Source organism: Rhinichthys klamathensis, unplaced genomic scaffold (assembly GCF_029890125.1).
Source record: "Rhinichthys klamathensis goyatoka isolate OS25496 unplaced genomic scaffold, OSU_Roscu_1.1 h1tg000297l_1, whole genome shotgun sequence".
NCBI lineage: Eukaryota > Metazoa > Chordata > Actinopteri > Cypriniformes > Leuciscidae > Rhinichthys > Rhinichthys klamathensis.
In genome coordinates this window covers 503,651-525,133 of record NW_026606816.1, presented here as the reverse complement: position 1 = coordinate 525,133, position 21,483 = coordinate 503,651, and the positions used below count along the sequence as shown (strand labels likewise).

Below are 21,483 nucleotides of genomic sequence, written 5' to 3'. Positions count from 1 at the left end.
TTAACAGACATATATACTGGGATAACCTGGCATTTCTCGAGACTCCCCTGCTAGTTCGCTGTTAATGATATGTGAAAGCCTGCCCCCTTGTAACGTGATTGGCTACAGGGTAGTTTGTGACGTCAGAAACACCAGCGATTTCAAACCGTGTTTTTGAGACTGTCTTTGGTTCACTGCAGTTTTAAGGAGGAAATACTCAGCAATGCTGTCGACTTATGAATTTACACATGGTTTGTGTTAAAGCAGATTAAAATCACCTCATTGACACATAAACAACATTTAAAAGCTGGATTTTCACCACAGGAGGTGGCTAAAAAGATGAACGAAAGTCTTCTAGGTTTATAACGATATGCGGTAGAGTAAATGAAGACTCTTGTGAAGACTCTATCCCTTTAATTCATTTATGCCGACACCGTTAGCAGCTTAATCCGCTCACTATCTGGACGCCTGTGATGATGTGTGCAGGTTTTCTGGAGACGGTGACGTCTGTGCTGCTGCACCCGAGTATGGCGGCTCGTCTGTCGGCTGCCTGGTGTCTGCGCTGCGTTTCTGTCGCTCTTCCACACCAGCTCACGCCTCTGCTGGACCGCTGCGCTGAGTGCATCAACAACCTGAAGAACTCGCCCGAGGCCGTGAGCGGGTACAGCTTCGCCATGGCGGCTCTGCTGGGAGGAGTCCATCAGTGTCCTCTGGGCATCCCACACTCCAAGGGCAAGGTCTGAGTCTCCACTGCCTCCCTACCGATCCCAGTCTGAGTCTCCTCCCGATCCCAGTCTGAGTCTCCACTGCCTCCCCTCCCGATCCCAGTCTGTCTCCACTGCCTCCCTTCCCGATCCCAGTCTGAGTCTCCACTGCCTCCCTACCGATCCCAGTCTGAGTCTCCTCCCGATCCCAGTCTGAGTCTCCACTGCCTCCCCTCCCGATCCCAGTCTGTCTCCACTGCCTCCCTTCCCGATCCCAGTCTGAGTCTCCACTGCCTCCCCTCCCGATCCCAGTCTGAGTCTCCACTGCCTCCCTACCGATCCCAGTCTGAGTCTCCACTGCCTCCCCTCCCGATCCCAGTCTGAGTCTCCACTGCCTCCCCTCCCGATCCCAGTCTGAGTCTCCACTGCCTCCCCTCCCGATCCCAGTCTGAGTCTCCACTGCCTCCCCTCCCGATCCCAGTCTGAGTCTCCACTGCCTCCCTCCCGATCCCAGTCTGAGTCTCCACTGCCTCCCTCCCGATCCCAGTCTGAGTCTCCACTGCCTCCCTCCCGATCCCAGTCTGAGTCTCCACTGCCTCCCTCCCGATCCCAGTCTGAGTCTCCACTGCCTCCCTCCCGATCCCAGTCTGAGTCTCCTCCCGATCCCAGTCTGAGTCTCCACTGCCTCCCTCCCGATCCCAGTCTGAGTCTCCACTGCCTCCCTCCCGATCCCAGTCTGAGTCTCCACTGCCTCCCTCCCGATCCCAGTCTGAGTCTCCACTGCCTCCCTCCCGATCCCAGTCTGAGTCTCCACTGCCTCCCCTCCCGATCCCAGTCTGAGTCTCCACTGCCTCCCCTCCCGATCCCAGTCTGAGTCTCCACTGCCTCCCTCCCGATCCCAGTCTGAGTCTCCACTGCCTCCCCTCCCGATCCCAGTCTGAGTCTCCACTGCCTCCCTCCCGATCCCAGTCTGAGTCTCCACTGCCTCCCTCCCGATCCCAGTCTGAGTCTCCACTGCCTCCCTCCCGATCCCAGTCTGAGTCTCCTCCCGATCCCAGTCTGAGTCTCCACTGCCTCCCTCCCGATCCCAGTCTGAGTCTCCACTGCCTCCCTCCCGATCCCAGTCTTAGTCTCCACTACCTCCCCTCCCGATCCCAGTCTGAGTCTACACTGCCTCCCTTCCCGATCCCTGTCCGAGTCTCCACTGCCTCCCCTCCCGATCCCAGTCCGAGTCTCCACTGCCTCCCTCCCGATCCCAGTCCGAGTCTCCACTACCTCCCCTCCCGATCCCAGTCCGAGTCTCCACTACCTCCCCTCCCGATCCCAGTCCGAGTCTCCACTACCTCCCCTCCCGATCCCAGTCCGAGTCTCCACTACCTCCCCTCCCGATCCCAGTCCGAGTCTCCACTACCTCCCCTCCCGATCCCAGTCCGAGTCTCCACTGCCTCCCCTCCCGATCCCAGTCCGAGTCTCCACTGCCTCCCTTCCCAATCCCTGTCCGAGTCTCCACTGCCTCCCCTCCCGATACCAGTCTGAGTCTCCACTGCCTCCCCTCCCGATCCCAGTCTGAGCCAGAGATGCTCACGAGTCTCTGAACTAGAGTCCAAGTCAAGTCTCAAGTCTTTGAGCTAGAGTCCAAGTCAAGTCTCAAGTCTCTGAACTAGAGTCCAAGTCAAGTCTCAAGTCTCTGAACTAGAGTCCAAGTCAAGTCTCAAGTCTCTTGTGGTTATAATAAGTGTTGCATCACGTACAGCGACCCATCCAGGCTGCTTAGAACACTTCATAGCTATATAGGAATTCAAAGCATGTAATGTTATTATGACTCCTTTGATTATATACCTAAATCAAAGCTGATACTGTATGCTAATAGATAGTGTAAACAGGCTATTTCAACATGACAAAAACACCAAGAATGCTTTACTTTTAAGTTAATATCTGCATCTGTAAAAATTGAGGTTCTGAAGAAAAAGGACTCTCATGTCTGTTGCTGAATTACAATAAAAGGCCTTGGGTCCTATTGTGCTGGCTCTGGAGCTGAAGCTATAAGACCAAATATAGAAAATGTTATAGCCTACCTCAAAGCACTAAAATTGACACAGTGCAAAACATCACAGTGTAGCTAAATGCAAAACACTATTGGAACCAAATGATGTGAAATACATGGTTCCTCATACGTTCATATATTTGTGGCGGCCCGCCACAATATCAACACTGGCTGACCGCCACACATTGATTTTCGATTTTTTATTTTATTTTTACTAAGCCTATTTAAAATCGTATTTGATTGCAGAGCGCCGTAACGCATTCGCGCCGCACTACCTCTCGCTCGTCCCTCTCTCTCTCTCTCTCTCTCTCTCTCTCTCTCTCTCTCTCTCTCTCTCTCTCTCTCTCTCTCGTTCACCCATACCTCTCGCGCTCTCTCTCCCTCATGGAATACCATGAGGTGCACGCGCGCAGATACCGCATATTTTGCATTGAGCGCTTCTTTTATTTGGCCCGTCTTGTTTGAAGTTTTTAAACCCAAAGCTTACGATGAATGGCACAGCAGCGGCCGGTGCAGTCGACATGTTTTTTTGCTGTCCTCTCATGTGTGGCCACGCGCACGTAGTACGTGTTATGTAGGCAGGTTTTAGGTAACGAGTCGGAGGGAGGGGAATAACAGAGAGCTCATCAGACGTTTCCTAAAAATAAACATTGTTCACGAGTCCCGCAGCTCGAGTCCGAGTCGAGTCTGAAGTCTTTCGAGGACGAGTCTCAAGTCGAGTCTGAAGTCACTGTGTGTGCGACTTCTCAAACTCGAGTCCCCATCTCTGGTCTCCACTGCCTCCCCTCCTGATCCCAGTCTGAGTCTCCACTGTCTCCCTACCGATCCCAGTCTGAGTCTACACTGCCTCCTTTCCCGATCCCAGTCTGAGTCTCCACTGCCTCCCCTCCCCATCCCACATTTAATAACTCTGAGTTCTTGTAATTTTTTATTACCATTTTCTAAACTATAGCGAATAAACTGATAATGTGAGATATTTTGAAGGTGTCTGAATAAATTTAGTTTTGACTGTACAATGACAATAATACACCACACAGAGCCAGTAGTTTAACATTCCTTTAAATGTACAGCATTAGAAGAATGTGTATTCGTGCAGAAATACGAGACTCCTGTAGAGAAGCACCTGTATCTGACTGCTGTCACAGAGCCTGACTGGGAGTGGTGTGTTTCAGATGGTGGTGAGTATAGCTGAGGATCTGCTGCGTTCGGCAGCGCAGAACAGCCGTATGTCTCTCCAGCGGACTCAAGCCGGCTGGCTGTTGTTAGGAGCGCTCATGACCTTAGGTGAGTCCATCCTCATGAGTACAACAAAGTTTGTTTCCAGTAGAAACTAGTGTCACAGTCCAGCTTAAGTAAGCTCAGTGATGTTTCATTTTTGTTGTAAAAAAGTTATTCATTTAGTTCATTTATAAATATAGTATATGCTGTATAGCTCTGGAGAAAACCGTGATGTCATCGTGCAGCTCAGTTCAGTTCTCATATTATGGTGTCAATCCAGGCAGATCAATAATATTGTTAATTATAATAATAAATTACACTTTACTATATATTCACATATACTATATATTCACTGTGTGGTGTATTTTGATCAAATAAATACAGCCTTGGTGAGCAGAAGAGACTTCTAAATCTTACCGATCCCAAACTTTTGAATGTTAGTTTATATATTTTTAAATAGTTGAGCTAAATTATTTGGCAAAAAGGGCAAACTACAGCTACAGTTTTTATTTTACTGTGCAAAAAAACTGCATAGAAGAACGAAAAGCTGACAGGAAAAAGCAAACATTGACTATAACATAATCCATTATTAATATTGGGTTGGTTCTCTCTTGTTTGTGCTTTTGTTGACAATTTGTCATGTTTCATTGTGTTATGACAAATAAAACAGTCGACTCAAAGCACAACTACGCAATATGCTTGCAAAATCTTGTACACATTTTTAATAGTATCTGAAAAAGGGTGAAGATGTCAAGTTTTCCTAGGCCGGACATCACTTTTCCCCACTACTGTATGAGAATAATTATACATTAAAGCTATTTTATTAGCTTACTAGATGCAAAGCTTCTGTGAAGAAAAAGTTTTGAGCTTTGAGCCTAGAGAACGAACAACTTCAAACAAGACGGACATTTAAAGGATAATTTACGATCTTGGCGCTTATTACACACCACACAAATAATGATGCGGACATTGATTTGAGAAGAAACTTTTCAAATCGTACCCGTTAATTATCTTATAATCCATTATAGTGTACATAACAATCATTCTAGTAACAAGACAAACAGTATATATTTTAATCATTTTAATCTTATCCATTTTGTTGCGAGTGCAGTGTGCTTGCAGAGAGACTCCGCCCACATGCTCTTGTGATTGGCTGATATTTTTGATTGATTTGATTGTGACTGCAGTGCGCCTGCAGAGAGACTCCGCCCACACGCTCTTCTGATGGGCTTTGATTTATTATTTATTTTGTCCCATCTTGAAGTCGTGTTGTATCTGGTGTGGACAAACGGATGTCACTGGAGTCTGATTAGAATCAGGTGTGAAGCAACTCTCCTGATAAAAGAAGAGGCTCAGAAGCACATTGTGTTTCTGGCCTAAAAGCATTTTCACGATGGCAGTAATCGTGTTGTTTCATCTCACCAGGACCGTCTTTAGTGCGTTACCACCTGCCCAAGATGCTGCTGCTGTGGCGTAACGTGTTCCCTCGCTCCCAGAAGGAGCTGGAGGCGGAGAAGGCCAGAGGAGACTCCTTCAGCTGGCAGGTGATGCTGGAGGGCCGCGCCGGAGCCCTGTGCGGTAAAACACCTCACATCATCATTCCTGATGGCTTTCTCTGCTCTGTTTTTATCACACGCATCATGAAGACATCATGTTTCTGCTTCCCCACAGCCATGCGCAGCTTTGTGGCCCATTGTCCAGAGCTGCTGACGGAGGACGTGATCCGCAGACTGATGACGCCCATCGAGTGTGCCATGACCATGATGTCTCAGTGAGTGTGACGCAGTGCAGGAGTTACAGTAAAGACATGCCGGTGCCTTTGCTCAGCACTATTTCTGTTAGTTTGAAAGAAAATCAGCAAGGCTGTGTGTTAAATTGATCAAAAGTGACCGTTTATAAAGTCACAAATTATATTTCAAATAAATGCTGTTCTCTTGAATATTCTATTCTTTAAAGAATCCTGAAAAATAACAATGTATGACAGTTTCCACACAAATCTGTAGCAGCACAACTGTTTTCAACATTGATCATTGTAGAGACTCCGCCCACACGCTCTTCTGATTGGCTGTGATTTATGAGTAATTTGGTTGTGAGTGCAGTGCACTTGCAGAGAGACTCCGCCCACATGTAATCATAAGTGTTTCTTGAGCATCAAATCATCATATTAGAGTGATTTCTGAAGGATCATGTGACACTGAAGACTGGAGTAATCATGCTGGAAATTCAGGAATAAATTACACTTTACTATTATATTCACATAGAAAACAGCTCTTAAATTGTAATCATATTTCACAGTTGTTACTGTCTTTTTGATCAAATAAAAGCAGCCTTGGTGAGCAGAAGAGACTCTTTAAAAGCATTAAGAAATCTCACTGATCCCACTGTACCTTAAACATCAAATTTGTTCTGACTGGCTGTGTTTATGTATCTTCAGGCTGTATTTTTGAGTGAGGACTGATAAATGACCTGACTATATTTTCCACAGTTCTGTGTTTGAGTGTAGTTTTGTGTGTCAGTGTCCCTGCAGTGATCAAGGTTCACGGAGCTCACCTGAAGGCCAGCGCTGCCATGGTGCGCCTGCGACTCTACGATATACTGGCTCTGCTGCCGCCCAAGACGTACGAAGGCAGCTTTAACGCTCTCCTGCGCGAGCTGGTGGCCGAGTTCACGCTCACGGATAACTCCGCCAACACCACCACGTCTCTGCTGCGCTCGCTGTGCCATTACGACGACAGTGTGCTGATGGGCTCCTGGCTTCAGGAAACCGACCACAAGTCCATCGAGGATCAGGTGAGATGCGCCGGTTTGGGGAACTTCCAATCAAAAACACTGAAACCAATCATTTCAAATCATAAGGTTGCACTACAAATGAAGCTGATCCGTCAGTTTCCCTTCATGCTTTATTTTCAGACATCATGAAAATAACGTAACATTTTTATTTTAACGTGACGTTATAAGGAGAATATCTATGGCAGTCGCTGCTTTCTTCTCCTCATGATTATTTAGTTTTTTCCCTTTGCCACTCCGCTGTAATATGAAAAAGGACAACATCGCCTGCACATCTGTGTTCTGTTCTCAGGGTTTAATTTACGATATATCCCACTAATAATTCACTGGAATGCACTAAGAATCTCTCGTTTTTCTCCTCGAATTCTCACGTCTCTTTCCAGGTAAATAGAATTTATTATCTGTCAAAATGACGCATATCACTTTGAAAAAGAGTCACGCAATGCTGAAGTTAATTAACATTTTCGATCAAGGCAACGTATGTTACATAATACAGATACATACATATATATATATATTACTACAGTGATATTTAACCCGTCCGTTATTGCTGTGGAAAGAGTCGCGCTTTTGGGATTATCCATGGTCTGTTGACAGTTCCTTGTTGATGCTTTTACACTTTTAAATGTCCTTTTAATGTCCAATGGTTGAAGGCTGAGTAGAATAATGTCATCTCATTGGGAAAAAGTTTAAAAAGAAAAAAACGTATTATTGCGTTCATAGAGCGAGCCTTTCACTGATTGTTTACAGCTTAACGCAAGTTACACCCATATTTCACGCAGAGCATCATGGGGCGCAGGAATAAGGTGGATAAGGCTGAATATTTTTTGCAGTACACCGTTTTTGGCTTTCGGGCGCAAGTCCACTTTTAGCGGGTCCTAGACGATTTCTAACCGCTTCCCCTTGTGTGTGTGTGTGTGTGTGTGTGTCCCTCAGCTCCAGCCGAACAGTGCGTCGGGCAGCGGCGCGCTGGAACACGACCCGTCCTCCATATACCTGCGTGTGCCCGTGGGCGAGGCCGTGCCCGGGCCGCTGCCGCTCGGCGTGTCCGTGATCGACGCCTCCGTCGCCCTGTTCGGGGTCGTGTTCCCTCACGTCTCCTTCAAGCACAGGTGCGCTCATTCACTGTGCTCAGACACACTGCACACTCATATACTCATACTTGCCGATATTAAGCAACTACATGTATTTACTATAGGGTTAGGGGAGGATTAGGGATTGGTTCAGGGTTAGTTGCATGTAATTATGCATAATTTACTGTTATTACTATGGTAAGGTACTTATAACACAAAGAACACATATGTTACATGTAATTACAAATTCATTACAAGTGTCGTCGAAACATACAAGCAATATTCCATAAGTGTATTATGTTTGAGTAAAAAGTAAATGCTCAGTAATACCTTTGTCTTATTCCAAATACTACAAACTGCACACTTTGTCTTCAATAACAAATGCACATTCATAAACAAATACTTAGATTATACTTAGCTATACTTTTGTACGATATATTATTGTATACTATAATGTATTTTGAAAGTATACTTTGAATGCATTGTTACAAGGATCATTTTCAGCACACAGTCATAAAATACCTAAAATATATTTAGTGGGTTTCAATGGGGACATTATTTGTCCTTAAGGTTCTGAGAGGAACTATTTTGTGTTGCTAGAGTGAAATCGATTTATTAAAGGAAATGGGGGTGAAATAGTGAAATTTCAATAAAAATACACACCTGTGCCTAAATGTATGCTAATGAGGTTAACAAATTGATAAAAAAACACTGAAAAAGACAAAGGGATTAAAATCTTCAAAGTAATAGCGCCACATTTCTTCGTTTTTGTCATATGACATTGTGTTGTGCAACGACATTTTTACCTTCTCTTTCTTTTTGTATTTCATGTGACATTTTGGGTAACGTGAATATTATATAAGTCTATATATACTGTACGTCCAGCTCTATATTAAAGATCAGACACACTACCATTTAAAAGTTTGTGGTCAGTAAGATTATTTGTTTTACATAAATGAATCAAGGACACATTAAATTGATCAAAAGTTACAATAAAGACATTTATAATGTTACAAAAGATTAGATTTTAAATAAATGCTGTTTTTTAACCTTTATTTTCATAAAAGAATCCTAAAAAAATATGATTCCCACAAAAATATGAAGTTAATAATCATAAAGGTTTCATGAGCATCAGATCCTCATATTAGAGTGATTTCTGAAGGATCATGTGACACTGAAGACTGGAGTAATGATGCTGAAAATACAGGAATAAATTACACTTTACTGTATATTCACACAGAACACAGCTGATTTACACTGGAGTAATATTACACTGTTTTACTGTATTTTTGATCAAATAAATGCAGCTTTGATGAGCAGAAGAGACTCTTTTAAATACATTACAACTATTTAAATTGCTCCATTCTTTTGAACAGTAGCGTATGCATGTTCTGCTAGGCTGTGATTGTGCCGCTACAATAAAGATCCAGTGTGTTGGTCGGTGAGATCGTAGCTTTACCGTTCCTCTCGCTGCACAGCCTTGCTTGGGATTTATTTCATGTCCTGTTGTTTCTTCCAGGTTGCAAATGCTGGATCACTTTGCCGAATGCATCAAACAAGCTAAAGGAGTCCGTCAGCAGGCCGTCCAGCTAAACATATTCACTGCAGTGCTGAGCGCTCTCAAGGTGTCAGACGAGTTGTGCTGCTCATAGCCCACAGTAGAGTAGTTTAAGAGTCGTAATAATGGCCGTTGACGGGCTTGTGTGTGTCTGTGCAGGGTCTGGCTGAGAACAAGAGCAGTCTGGGTCCAGAAGAGGTGCGTAAGTCTGCTCTGGCGCTGGTGATGGGCGCGCTGGACAACCCGAACCCCATCCTGCGCTGCGCCGCGGGCGAGGCTCTGGGACGCATGGCACAGGTCGTCGGGGAGGCGTCCTTCATCGCCCGCATGGCACAGCACAGCTTCGACAAGTATGCACACGCATAATCATAAACGCGAAAATCCTGTAACTTTTTTAAGTTCACTTTTTAAAACTTTTGTCACTTCAGCAATAATCTGCCATGTGTCGTCTTTGAAATGAGATCAAACTTAATTCTGTCGCTCTAAAACATTCATTTACGACAGTTCAAGTTGGAAATTTTATTTTCAGGTCTATGCTCAAAAAGTGATTAAATGGAGAGTAAATAGAATTTAGTACCATAATCTCCTAAAAATACAAAATATTAAATTAAAAAAACATTATCGAACTCAAATATAGTACATTCGTTTCATTTAAATAAAGAAATACATTTCGGTCGTTTTTTACCGACACATGAAGAGCACCAGCGGGTTAAGCGTTTTTTCCTTGAAAAAAACGTATTCATGTCTTCTAATATCTTGAATGTAACTCGACACCCTCGCCTCATTTAGTATGCGCGGTTCTATGAATATGCAAATGAGCCCCGCCTCCACTCACTCACTCAGCTCAGAGATCCACTGGTTGACGATCACACGTTGATCTGATTGGTTACAAGGTCGTTTGTGACGTCAGAAACACCAGCGATTTCAAACCGTGTTTTTGAGACTGTCTTTGGTTCACTGCAGTTTTAAGCAGGAAATACTCAGCAATGCTGTCGACTTATGAACTTACACATGGTGTGTCTTAAAGCAGATTAAAAACACCACATACACACATAAACAACATTTAAAAATGTTTTGTTTACAGAGGGAACCGAGGTCAGCGCTGTATCTCTGCTGTTTCATGCGTTTGTTTGTTTGCTGCGGTTCCCTCATGTTGTGCTGTGTGTGTGTGTGTGTGCTCCTCTGCACAGGCTGAAGTCTGCGCGTGACGTGGTGTCCAGGACGGGCCACTCTCTGGCGTTAGGATGCCTGCACCGGTACGTGGGCGGCATCGGGTCGGGCCAGCACCTGAAGACTAGCGTTAGCATCCTGCTAGCCTTAGCTCAAGACGCCACGTGCCACGAGGTCCAGGTGAGCGCCGACAGTGAGGTTTAGTGCGGCTCTGATGAGCTGTGTCGGGGGAACTCATTACATCACTCATGACGTATGTGTGTACGTGTCCTGCGTGTAAACATGATGGTTATTGTAGTTCTAGACTAAATGTGAGCATTTACTCGTGTCACTTGCACAAAAAAAGATTAAATATTCCTCAAAATGAATAAAATCTGTGAAATACAGAATCAGAATACTATTCAAACCTCCAATATCTAAATATGTTAAATAAAATATAATTTTTTATGCATTTAATCTCACTTTATTGACGAATGTACTTGCTTCTGACCTTCGATGATTCATTTAAACTGTAAGCAAAAAATATATTTGTTGTTTTATTGGTGTAGTAAGTGTTAAACTCTCTTCTCCTGCATCTATTGTTCTGTGATCCAGAATAACAGCCGCTGAAAGGTTTGTTTGAGCGTTAACGCAATTAGTTCCTTTTTGCTGTGGTGTTTCAGACGTGGGCGCTGCACTCCCTGGCTCTGATCGTGGACTCCAGCGGGCCCATGTACCGGGGCTATGTGGAGCCCACGCTGTCTCTGGTGCTGACGCTGCTGCTCACGGTGCCGCCCTCACACACAGAGGTGCATCAGTGTCTGGGCCGCTGTCTCGGGGCGCTCATCACCACCGTCGGCCCAGAACTACAGGGTACACGCTGTTATAGCGCTTGAAACATGTCAGGGTTTCCTCAATGTACTCACGGCAAAGTCCTTTTACTTTCTGTGCTTAGGGGTGAAATATGTTTGAAATACCTTTGCAGCGATATTCTTTTAGCAAACATCATGACTCCGCCCACAATTCTTTTATCAAACATCATGACTCCGCCCACAATTCTTTTAGCAAACATCATGACTCCGCCCACAATTCTTTTAGCAAACATCATGACTCCGCCCACAATTCTTTTAGCAAACATCATGACTCCGCCCACAATTCTTTTAGCAAACATCATGACTCCGCCCACAATTCTTTTAGCAAACACCATGACTCCGCCCATAATTCTGTTAGCAAACATCATCACTCCACCCACAATTCTTTTAGCAAACACCATAACTCCGCCCATAATTCTGTTAGCAAACATCATGACTCCGCCCATAATTCTGTTAGCAAACATCATGACTCCGCCCACAATTCTGTTAGCAAACATCATGACTCCGCCCATAATTCTGTTAGCAAACATCATGACTCCGCCCACAATTATTTTAGCGAACATCATGACTCCGCCCACAATTCTGTTATCAAACATCATGACTCCGCCCACAATTCTGTTAGCGAACATCATGACTCCGCCCACAATTCTTTTAGCAAACAACAATGACTCCGCCCACAATTCTTTTAGCAAACAGCAAATATAATGACTCCGCCCACAATTTTGTTAGCAAACATCATGACTCCGCCCACAATTCTGTTAACAAACATCATGACTCCGCCCACAATTCTTTTAGCAAACAGCAAATATGACTCCGCCCACAATTCTGTTAGCAAACATCATGACTCCGCCCACAATTCTGTTAGCAAACATCATGACTCCGCCCACAATTATGTTAACAAACATCATGACTCCGCCCACAATTATTTTAGCAAACAGCAAATATGACTCCGCCCACAATTCTGTTAGCAAACATCATGACTCCGCCCACAATTATGTTAACAAACATCATGACTCCGCTCACAATTCTTTTAGCAAACAGCAAATATAATGACTCCGCCCACAATTTTGTTAGCAAACATCATGACTCCGCCCACAATTCTACAGTAACGTCACGACTCCGCCCACAATTTTGTTAGCAAACATCATGACTCCGCCCATAATTCTGTTAGCAAACATCATGACTCCGCCCATAATTCTGTTAGCAAACAGCATGACTCCGCCCACTAATCTGTTAGCAAATTCTGTCTATTGGTTTATCTTGTCTGTCGCTCATCACCTTCTGCTCAATATGTTACCAAATGTTTGGAAGATGTCGAGCGAGTGAATCTCATGCATGCGCCTCTAGCCCTGGCAGCACTGGGAAGAGTTTTCTCGTTGCTCACTCTGTCTATTCCCCAGGGAACGGCAGCAGCGTGTCGACGATCCGCTCGTCGTGTCTGGTGGGCTGTGCCATCATGCAGGATCACTCGGACTCTCTGGTGCAGGCGGCGGCCATCTCGTGTCTCCAGCAGCTGCATATGTTCGCGCCGCGACACGTCAACCTGTCCAGCCTCGTGCCCTGCCTCTGTGTAACGACGCCCATACACCTCCACATCCACATTCAACAGATACACAAATCATAATACTACAGGAGGAGCTCACTTCAGAATCACAATTTCCTGATAATTTACTCTCCTCCACGTCCTCCAAGATGTTCATGTCTTTCTTTCTTCAGTCAAAAGAAATGAAGGTTTTTGAGGAACACACTCCAGGGTTTCTCCATATAGTGTCTTCAATGGGGTCCAACGGGTCGAAGGTCCAGATGTGAGTTTCAGTGCAGCTTCAAAGTCTCGACACGATCCAGCCGAGGAATAAGAGTCTGATCTAGACAAACCAGCGGACATTTATAACACAATAAACATTTATATACTTTAACCACTAATGCTGGTCTTGCACGAGCTGTGATGCGACACACATTACGTGATCAGGGTGAAAGGTCAAGTGTGTTCCGGTTCAGAAATGTAGAGTAGGGCGAAAAACATTTTCTCCTCCAATTTCAAAATCGTCCGACATCGTTGTTTTACCTTTCATTTTTTTGTAAATGTCGTTTGACTCAGTCTTTGCACGTTCTCTCTGTAAACACTGGGTCTGTTCTTCCTCCTACGTCCCGCTTGACCTTTCACCCTGATCACGTAATGTGTGTCGCATCACAGCTCCTGCAAGACCAGCATTAGTGGTTAAAGTATATAAATGTGTATTTTGTTATAAATGTCCGCTGGTTTGTCTAGATCAGACTCTTATTCCTCGGCTGGATCGTGTCGAGACTTTGAAGCTGCACTGAAACTCACATCTGGACCTTCGACCCGTTGGACCCCATTGAACTCACTATATGGAGATTAATACTGGAGTGTGTTCCTCAAAAACCTTCATTTCTTTCCCACTGAAGAAAGAAAGTCATGATCATGTTGGATGACGTGGAGGAGAGTAAATTATCAGGAAGTTGTAATTCTGAAGTGAACTCCTCCTTTAAATGTGCAAATATGAGTGTATGGAGAGCACATGTGACTTTTGCACAGTCCATAGTTCGGTGCCGGTGAGTGACGTGTGTGTGTGTGTGTGTGCAGGTGCATCTGTGCAGCTCTCACCTGCTGTTACGGCGGGCCGCTGTGGCGTGTCTCCGTCAGCTGGCTCAGCGAGAGGCTCCTGAGGTGTGTGAATACGCCATGAGTCTCGCCAGGAGGGCCGGGGACGCCAAAGACAACTCTACCCTCAGTGCGTGACGCTCTCCGTAACACTCACTCTTTATCTGCTCCAATCACAGCACTGCGAACCTGATGGGTTCTTCTGTATGGGATGAATTAAGTTTAGTTAGTTTGTTTTCAGTTCATATGTTCTGCTTGTCTGCACAAATTAAGCTATATTTTATTAAGTTGTGTACTAAATTTGGTGCTTAAATCACTTTCTTAAGCCGATCACCCTGTCGGGTTTATTCCGAGATAACCACCGGCTGGATGTGCATTATCCCTTACATATTAAATATACTGAGTATTTGACAGTGTCGTTGTTCTTCCAGATCTGAACATCACCGAGACCGGGCTGGAAGGTGTTCTGTTCGGGATGCTGGACCGGGAGACGGATCGGAAGCTGTGCTCGGACATCCACGACACACTGGGTCACATGCTCTCGTCTCTGGCTGTGGGGAAACTTCCTCACTGGCTCAAGCTCTGCAAAGATGTGCTGGCAGCGACTACAGGTGACACACACACACACACACACACACACTGGCTGAAGCTACTGGTGACACACACACACACACACACACACACACTGACTGGCTGAAGCTACAGGTTAGGCATGTTAATATTGCGATCCTCTAAAGCCCCTTTCACACAGAGATTCCGGAAAATACACGGATAAAGCGACCCGTGAGTGGAGGCGGGGCTCATTTGCATATTCATAGAACCGCACATACTAAATGAGGCAAGGGTGTCGAGTTACATTCAAGATATTTGAAGACAGGAAAAACCCCCTTAAATATGTAATTTTGGTGTTTTAAGGGATAACAGTATTGGTTACAGGGGGACTGTATCTTCAGGTGTGTGGACAGCCTAAGATACTGTATTTATACTGAGGTACGTTCAACTGATATCGTACAAAACCCAATTTTGGTAGTGAGCAATACGGTGTTAGAAGCAGTGCTCATTTTTCTATATCTGTAGGATTCTCTTGTTTCGTCTTGCTGCTTCAAAACTTTTCAAAACTGCCATTTCTAAGGTCACCACGAAACTTTCTTTTACATGTTCCTAATAATCAGAGTGCTTCGCCTTAGGAAGAGAGACTACAGTGTGCTTGTGTAAAGAGATGAACAGTGCGCTACTAGCCCAGCTCATAGACTGCTCGATCCGTCGGCCCTCATACGGTGGTGTTGTTGCAGAGGTCGGAGGGACGGTGGCGTCTCAGAGCCGACGGAAGGAGGAGGACGACGACTCCGAGAAGAAGGATGAGATGGATGATGACATCATGTTCACGTCTCTGGGTCAGGATGAGAAGGCCAAGCCGTCCGTGGCGCCGCGCTGGGTCACGCGAGTGTTCGCTGCCGACTGCCTGTGCCGGATCATCCATCTGTGTGAGAATGCAGACAAGGCCCACTTTGACCTGGCAGCAGCACGGGTCGCCAAGACCAAGAACCCTGAAGGTAAACGTCTGAAGGTCTCGGTATACTCCCGGCGAACTTCTTTTCCTCCTTTCCTTATGGGTAAAACTACATTTGAAATACCTTTGCCTAATAAACTGTTGGCGAACATCCTGACTCCGCCCACAATTCTGTAGCGAACCATGTCTCCACCCACATTTCTGTTACTGAACATCCTGACTCCGCCCACAATTCTGTAGCGAACGATGTCTCCACCCACATTTCTGCTACTGAACATCCTGACTCCGCCCACAATTCTGTAGCGAACCATGTCTCCACCCACATTTCTGTTACTGAACATCCTGACTCCGCCCACAATTCTGTAGCGAACCATGTCTCCACCCACATTTCTGTTACTGAACATCCTGACTCCGCCCACAATTCTGTAGCGAACCATGTCTCCACCCACATTTCTGTTACTGAACATCCTGACTCCGCCCACAATTCTGTAGCGAACGATGTCTCCACCCACATTTCTGTTACTGAACATCCTGACTCCGCCCACAATTCTGTAGCGAACAATGTCTCCACCCACATTTCTTTTACTGAACATCCTGACTCCACCCACATTTCTTTTACTGAACATCCTGACTCCGCCCACAATTCTGTTAGCGAACATCCTGACTCCGCCCACAATTCTGTAGCGAACAATGTCTCCACCCACATTTCTTTTACTGAACATCCTGACTCCACCCACATTTCTGTTACTGAACATCCTGACTCCGCCCACAATTCTGTAGCGAATCATGTCTCCACTCACATTTCTTTTACTGAACATCCTGACTCCGCCCACAATTATGTTAGCGAACATCCTGACTCCGCCCACAATTCTGTTAGCGAACATCCTGACTCCGCCCACATTTAGATGAATACGTAAGTATGAGCTGCTCTTTTCTCTCAATAACAGAATAAACACACAATAACAATAAGAAAACAGCGGTTCAAAAAGCATCTGATCATAGTGATGTGGAGATGTTTGCTCCATTTTCAAATATCTTGTATTATTGCCAACCCTACAGACTGTGTGTTGTCTTGCGCAGGGGACTTCCTCGTGCTGCACCTGTGTGATCTGATCCGCATGGCGTTCATGGCGGCGACGGACCACAGCCACCAGCTCCGCATGGCAGGACTGCAGGCGCTCGAGGACATCATCAAGAAGTTCGCCGCGGTGCCGGAGCCCGAGTTCCCTGGTCATGTGATCCTGGAGCAGTATCAGGCCAACGTTAGTTCAGTCATGTGACACGTTCAAATGTGGCATGAGGTGATCAGTGGCACCCAGGGCTCATCAAACCCATGTCCTGATGTTGTGTTGTGTTCAGGTTGGTGCCGCGCTCCGCCCAGCCTTTTCCCCGGACACGCCTTCAGACATCACTGCTAAAGCCTGCCAGGTGAACCTCACAACACACACACCTACTAATGTTACACTGGTTTTTTAGAAATTTTTTTTTTTCATCAGAATGGTATGAAACTTGGTAAAGGGTTTGGCACTTGCTGTGTGAACACACACAAAGATCATGAACATGATTTTTGAAAAGGTTAAATGGTCCTGATAACAACAGTCACACTTGAGCTCCTCGCGGTCAGACACGAGCGCATTGGAAATAAATGAGAGACGAGTTTCCTCTAGTAAGTAAGAAGTAAGAAAACTTTATTAATCCCTGTAAGGGGAAACTCATTCGCCACCATTGCACATTACAGACACCACAAACAAATAAACATTAAAAAACAACAACAATCACTACAAGAAATTACACAATTTCATTGAACAACCTAACTGCATTCGGAATAAAAGACCTTCTAAATCGCTCTGTAGAACACAGAGGCATTACCAATCTTCCACTAAATGAGCTCCTAAGTCCACTAAAGGTACAATGTAGTGGATGACCTTTGTAACACACAATAATTTTAAATTTTGCCCTTGTTCTCTTTTCCACAGTAATCTCAATTGAATCAGAATTAAGGCCAATAACCGAGCCTGCCTTTCTAATCAATTTATTAATCATATTTCTATCATACAGTGATACTACATCCCCAACAGAGCACTGCATAAAACAAAACACTAGCTACGATTCCCTGATAAAAAAAAAAAAAGAAGCTTCCTACTTACTCCAATAGAACTCAACTTCCTAAGAAAGAATAGTCTTGATTGCGCCTCTAGTGGAAACGTTCGGTACTGCAGCCGAACACACTCTCACTGAACGCTCATTTACTGAGACATCAAGATCACATGCGGAACACAACTTGTTTATATGTATTGCTTTGATTTTCTTGGAGTTTTAGAGTAAAACATGATTTTGAAAATATATATTTCATATAAAAATTGAAAATAGTATTTTTGCACATTTTTTATAACAATAAACTTAATACAAAAATATTTTTATTATGATAAGATACTTTTATAATAGAAAGATATTACTTTCACAAACATCTACGTCGCAATGTGAAATATTAGCATAATGCTTCCCAAAGGCGAGGCTTCAGTGAATTGTAGTGCTGTCATCATGTTTGATGTGAAACTCACGATTATGGTAAGGGGCCTTACATTTCTGACACACGCTTAAGGTGTTTGGCCAATCAGAATACACTGGGTCAGCTGGCCAATCAGAACACACTGGGGTTTTCAGGGGGAGGGGCTTTCAGAACTCAGTCAGTGTATTTCAGAACAAGACAGAATCAAGCAATGCGTGCCTGAAGAAAGAGTCTTCAGCTGTCAAATGGGCTATTTATTTACCCCAATAACTTTTGGGGATAACTATGGAAGCTTGTTTCCACCACAGAATGAAAAATAAAAAAGGTAATTGCGACTTTATATCTCGCAATTCTGACTTTTTTTCTCACAATTGCGAGATATAAAGTTAGAATTGATTGATATAAAGTTGCAATTGCGTGTTGTAAAGTCAGAATTGTGAGAAATAAACTATTCCAATTCCCTTAAATTGGCCTGATAACTCACAATTGCGAGTTTATATCTCACAATTCTGAGAAAAGATGTCAGAATTTCGAGATATAAACTCACAATTGTGTTATAAAGTCAGAATTGCGAGATGTAAACTCTCAATTGTGAGAAAAAGTCAGAATTGTGAGATTAAAAGTCACAATTCTGTCTTTTTTTCTCGCAATTGCGACTTTATTTCTCATAATTGCGACTTTATATCTCGCAATTGCGACTTTATTTCTCAGAATTGCGACTTCATATCTCAGAATTGCGACTTCATATCTCGCAATTGCGACTTTATTTCTCAGAATTGCGACTTCATATCTCGCAATTGCGACTATTTCTCAGAATTGCGACTTCATATCTCGCAATTGCCACTTTATTTCTCAGAATTGCGACTTCATATCTCGCAATAGCGACTTTATTTCGCAGAATTGCGACTTCATATCTCAGAATTGCGACTTTATTTCTCAGAATTGCGACTTCATATCTCGCAATTGTGACTTTATTTCTCAGAATTACGACTTCATATCTCGCAATTGTGACTTTATTTCTCAGAATTGCGACTTCATATCTCGCAATTGCGACTATTTCTCAGAATTGCGACTTCATATCTCGCAATTGCGACTTCATATCTCGCAATTGTGACTTTATTTCTCAGAATTGCGACTTCATATCTCGCAATTGCGACTATTTCTCAGAATTGCGACTTCATATCTCGCAATAGCGACTTTATTTCGCAGAATTGCGACTTCATATCTCAGAATTGCGACTTTATTTCTCAGAATTACGACTTCATATCTCGCAATTGCGACTTTATTTCTCAGAATTGCGACTTTATATCTCGCAATTGCGACTATTTCTCAGAATTCTGACTTCATATCTCGCAATTGTGAGATAAAAAGTCGCAATTATTTTTTGTTTTGTTTTTATTCAGTGGCGGAAACAAGCTTCCATAGATAACTCCCGTTTTCATACACAGCCCAATTTTACATCACCAGTAACAGCCCATGTTCCTCATGAAATTATTGACAAATTCCTTGAAAAAGCCAAAACAGAATGAACAGTGAGTAGGTGAAAGGGACAACACATTAGTCAAGAGAGAATATTTAATAGTAATAGAAGATCATCACAAAATTAACTAATAAAATTGGTGATGGTAAGTAGATCACCACATCATTTCTGCCTGCAATACACACTACAAACCAAACATCGTGCAAGTGCAGGGCACACATTTACTACAAATAGACTGACAATGGTAAGTATTAGCTGTTCTATATGTTTTAGTCTTTAGTTTTATTATAATTTAATTCATCTTGACTGATAAAAACTTTGTACAACGCATGTTACATTTGAAACAGAAAGAGAGAGTTAATGTACAGATTTACAGATGATTTGGCTTTAAAAATGTTCTGTTTGGGCTGTGAGATTTGTCGATTTTGGGTCCGTAATATATGCTGGATTCTGACTCTATTGAATAGTTTCACCATGTATACAAGAGTGTTTTTTGCACTTTTCTTTGTCACACACAACTTCCCTGCACTCACTGTTGTACACCTCCATGCCGCTATTTAATAGCTTCCTTCCCAGACCAACTGTGTGGATGACTGACCTGAGAAGCCCATTTCCAGTCTTGACTCAATTTCGACCAAATACATAACGTTAGCTAACTGTTACTGCGGTTATGGGATAGCTTACATTAACGTTACAGCACCTGTTATCGTTGACGTTAGCTCACTTTAACGTTAATAAAAACTAGGGCTGTCAAATGATTAATCGTGATTAATCACATCCAAAATAAAAGTTTTTTTTAGATAATATATGTGGGTGCACTGTGTATAATTATTTTATATATATAAATACACACACATGCTTGTATATATTTAAGAAATATTTTCATGTATATACTGTATATAGATTTATATATAATTTATATTATATATAAATATAAATATTTTATATATAAATAATATTTTTTTCTTAAATATACATGCATGTGTGTGTATTTATATATATATACAAAATAATTATACACAGTGCACCCACATATATTATGGTATATCGTGATTAATCATTTGACAGCCCTAATAAAAACCTTTTGTACTTTACCTCTCTGGATCTTTGGGGAATCTATGAAATGCTAGTTAATTGGTTGTACACTGGTAATTTGATGGCAGAACACTGTTTTCTTTGTTTCCAGTTATTTCCAGACATAAAGTTAATGCTGTATAGTTATGCTAACGGTAAAGCCGTTGGTTCAGTCCAAAATGGCGACAGCGCGACAGCAGCGCCATCTAGCGATTGTTGTCAAAACTGCCACGGACTTTCGCCTCTTGGTACTTCTATACTCTTTGTTGTAACTAACAGTAAACAAATATATACAGACTTTTTAAGCTCGATCACAAACAGTGCTACTCATCCATCCTCGAGTAACAACATTTTAGCAAAACCGGTGTTTTGTATTGTCCGTTTGTATTTGGCTTGTTCTGAAACACTGCTAATGATTTATGGGGAATTTAAGAATTTGCATAATAGGAGCCGTTTAACATGTTTGCTCCTCTCAGCTGTGGTGTCCTGGCTCATGTGTGACTCAGACCTGTGTGTGTGTGCAGGTGTGCAGTGCGTGGATAGGCAGCGGTGTGGTCAGTGACCTGAACGACCTGCGGCGCGTACACACTCTGCTGGTGTCGTCGCTGGACAAGCTTCAGGCCGGCCGGTCCTCCAGCCAGCTGTACAGCGAGAGCGCCACCACCATGGAGAAACTGGCCGTGCTGAAGGCCTGGGCCGAGGTACATCTGTGCAACATGGGCAAACATTCCTTTAGCATTGCTCTCAATCATCAGCATGATCTGATAAACCCGTCACACACACAGTCTCCTACAGTCCTTCGGTGTCTGACTGATGGTTTACACACTTTAAAAATCTTAAATCTTAAAAATCTTTAATGATTTTTATCAAGTAAATGTAAGAATATCTGGTAACACTTTATTT

General features: G+C 43.6%; 1 protein-coding gene across 1 annotated transcript in view; it reads left to right on the top strand.

The window, feature by feature from the left end:
* heatr5b (HEAT repeat containing 5B) overlaps window positions 1–21,483 on the top strand; it is a 68,955-nt gene that overhangs the window by 17,705 nt on the left and 29,767 nt on the right. Inside the window, exons 10-26 of the mRNA XM_056270139.1 lie at window positions 466–716; window positions 3,900–4,011; window positions 5,371–5,523; window positions 5,617–5,716; window positions 6,462–6,735; window positions 7,669–7,844; window positions 9,325–9,430; window positions 9,523–9,713; window positions 10,554–10,713; window positions 11,196–11,385; window positions 12,785–12,954; window positions 13,990–14,137; window positions 14,439–14,618; window positions 15,300–15,560; window positions 16,598–16,779; window positions 16,877–16,945; window positions 21,105–21,281. Of these exons, the coding sequence (XP_056126114.1) occupies window positions 466–716; window positions 3,900–4,011; window positions 5,371–5,523; window positions 5,617–5,716; window positions 6,462–6,735; window positions 7,669–7,844; window positions 9,325–9,430; window positions 9,523–9,713; window positions 10,554–10,713; window positions 11,196–11,385; window positions 12,785–12,954; window positions 13,990–14,137; window positions 14,439–14,618; window positions 15,300–15,560; window positions 16,598–16,779; window positions 16,877–16,945; window positions 21,105–21,281 (2,900 nt within the window). The remainder of the gene's footprint in view (window positions 1–465; window positions 717–3,899; window positions 4,012–5,370; window positions 5,524–5,616; window positions 5,717–6,461; window positions 6,736–7,668; window positions 7,845–9,324; window positions 9,431–9,522; window positions 9,714–10,553; window positions 10,714–11,195; window positions 11,386–12,784; window positions 12,955–13,989; window positions 14,138–14,438; window positions 14,619–15,299; window positions 15,561–16,597; window positions 16,780–16,876; window positions 16,946–21,104; window positions 21,282–21,483) is intronic.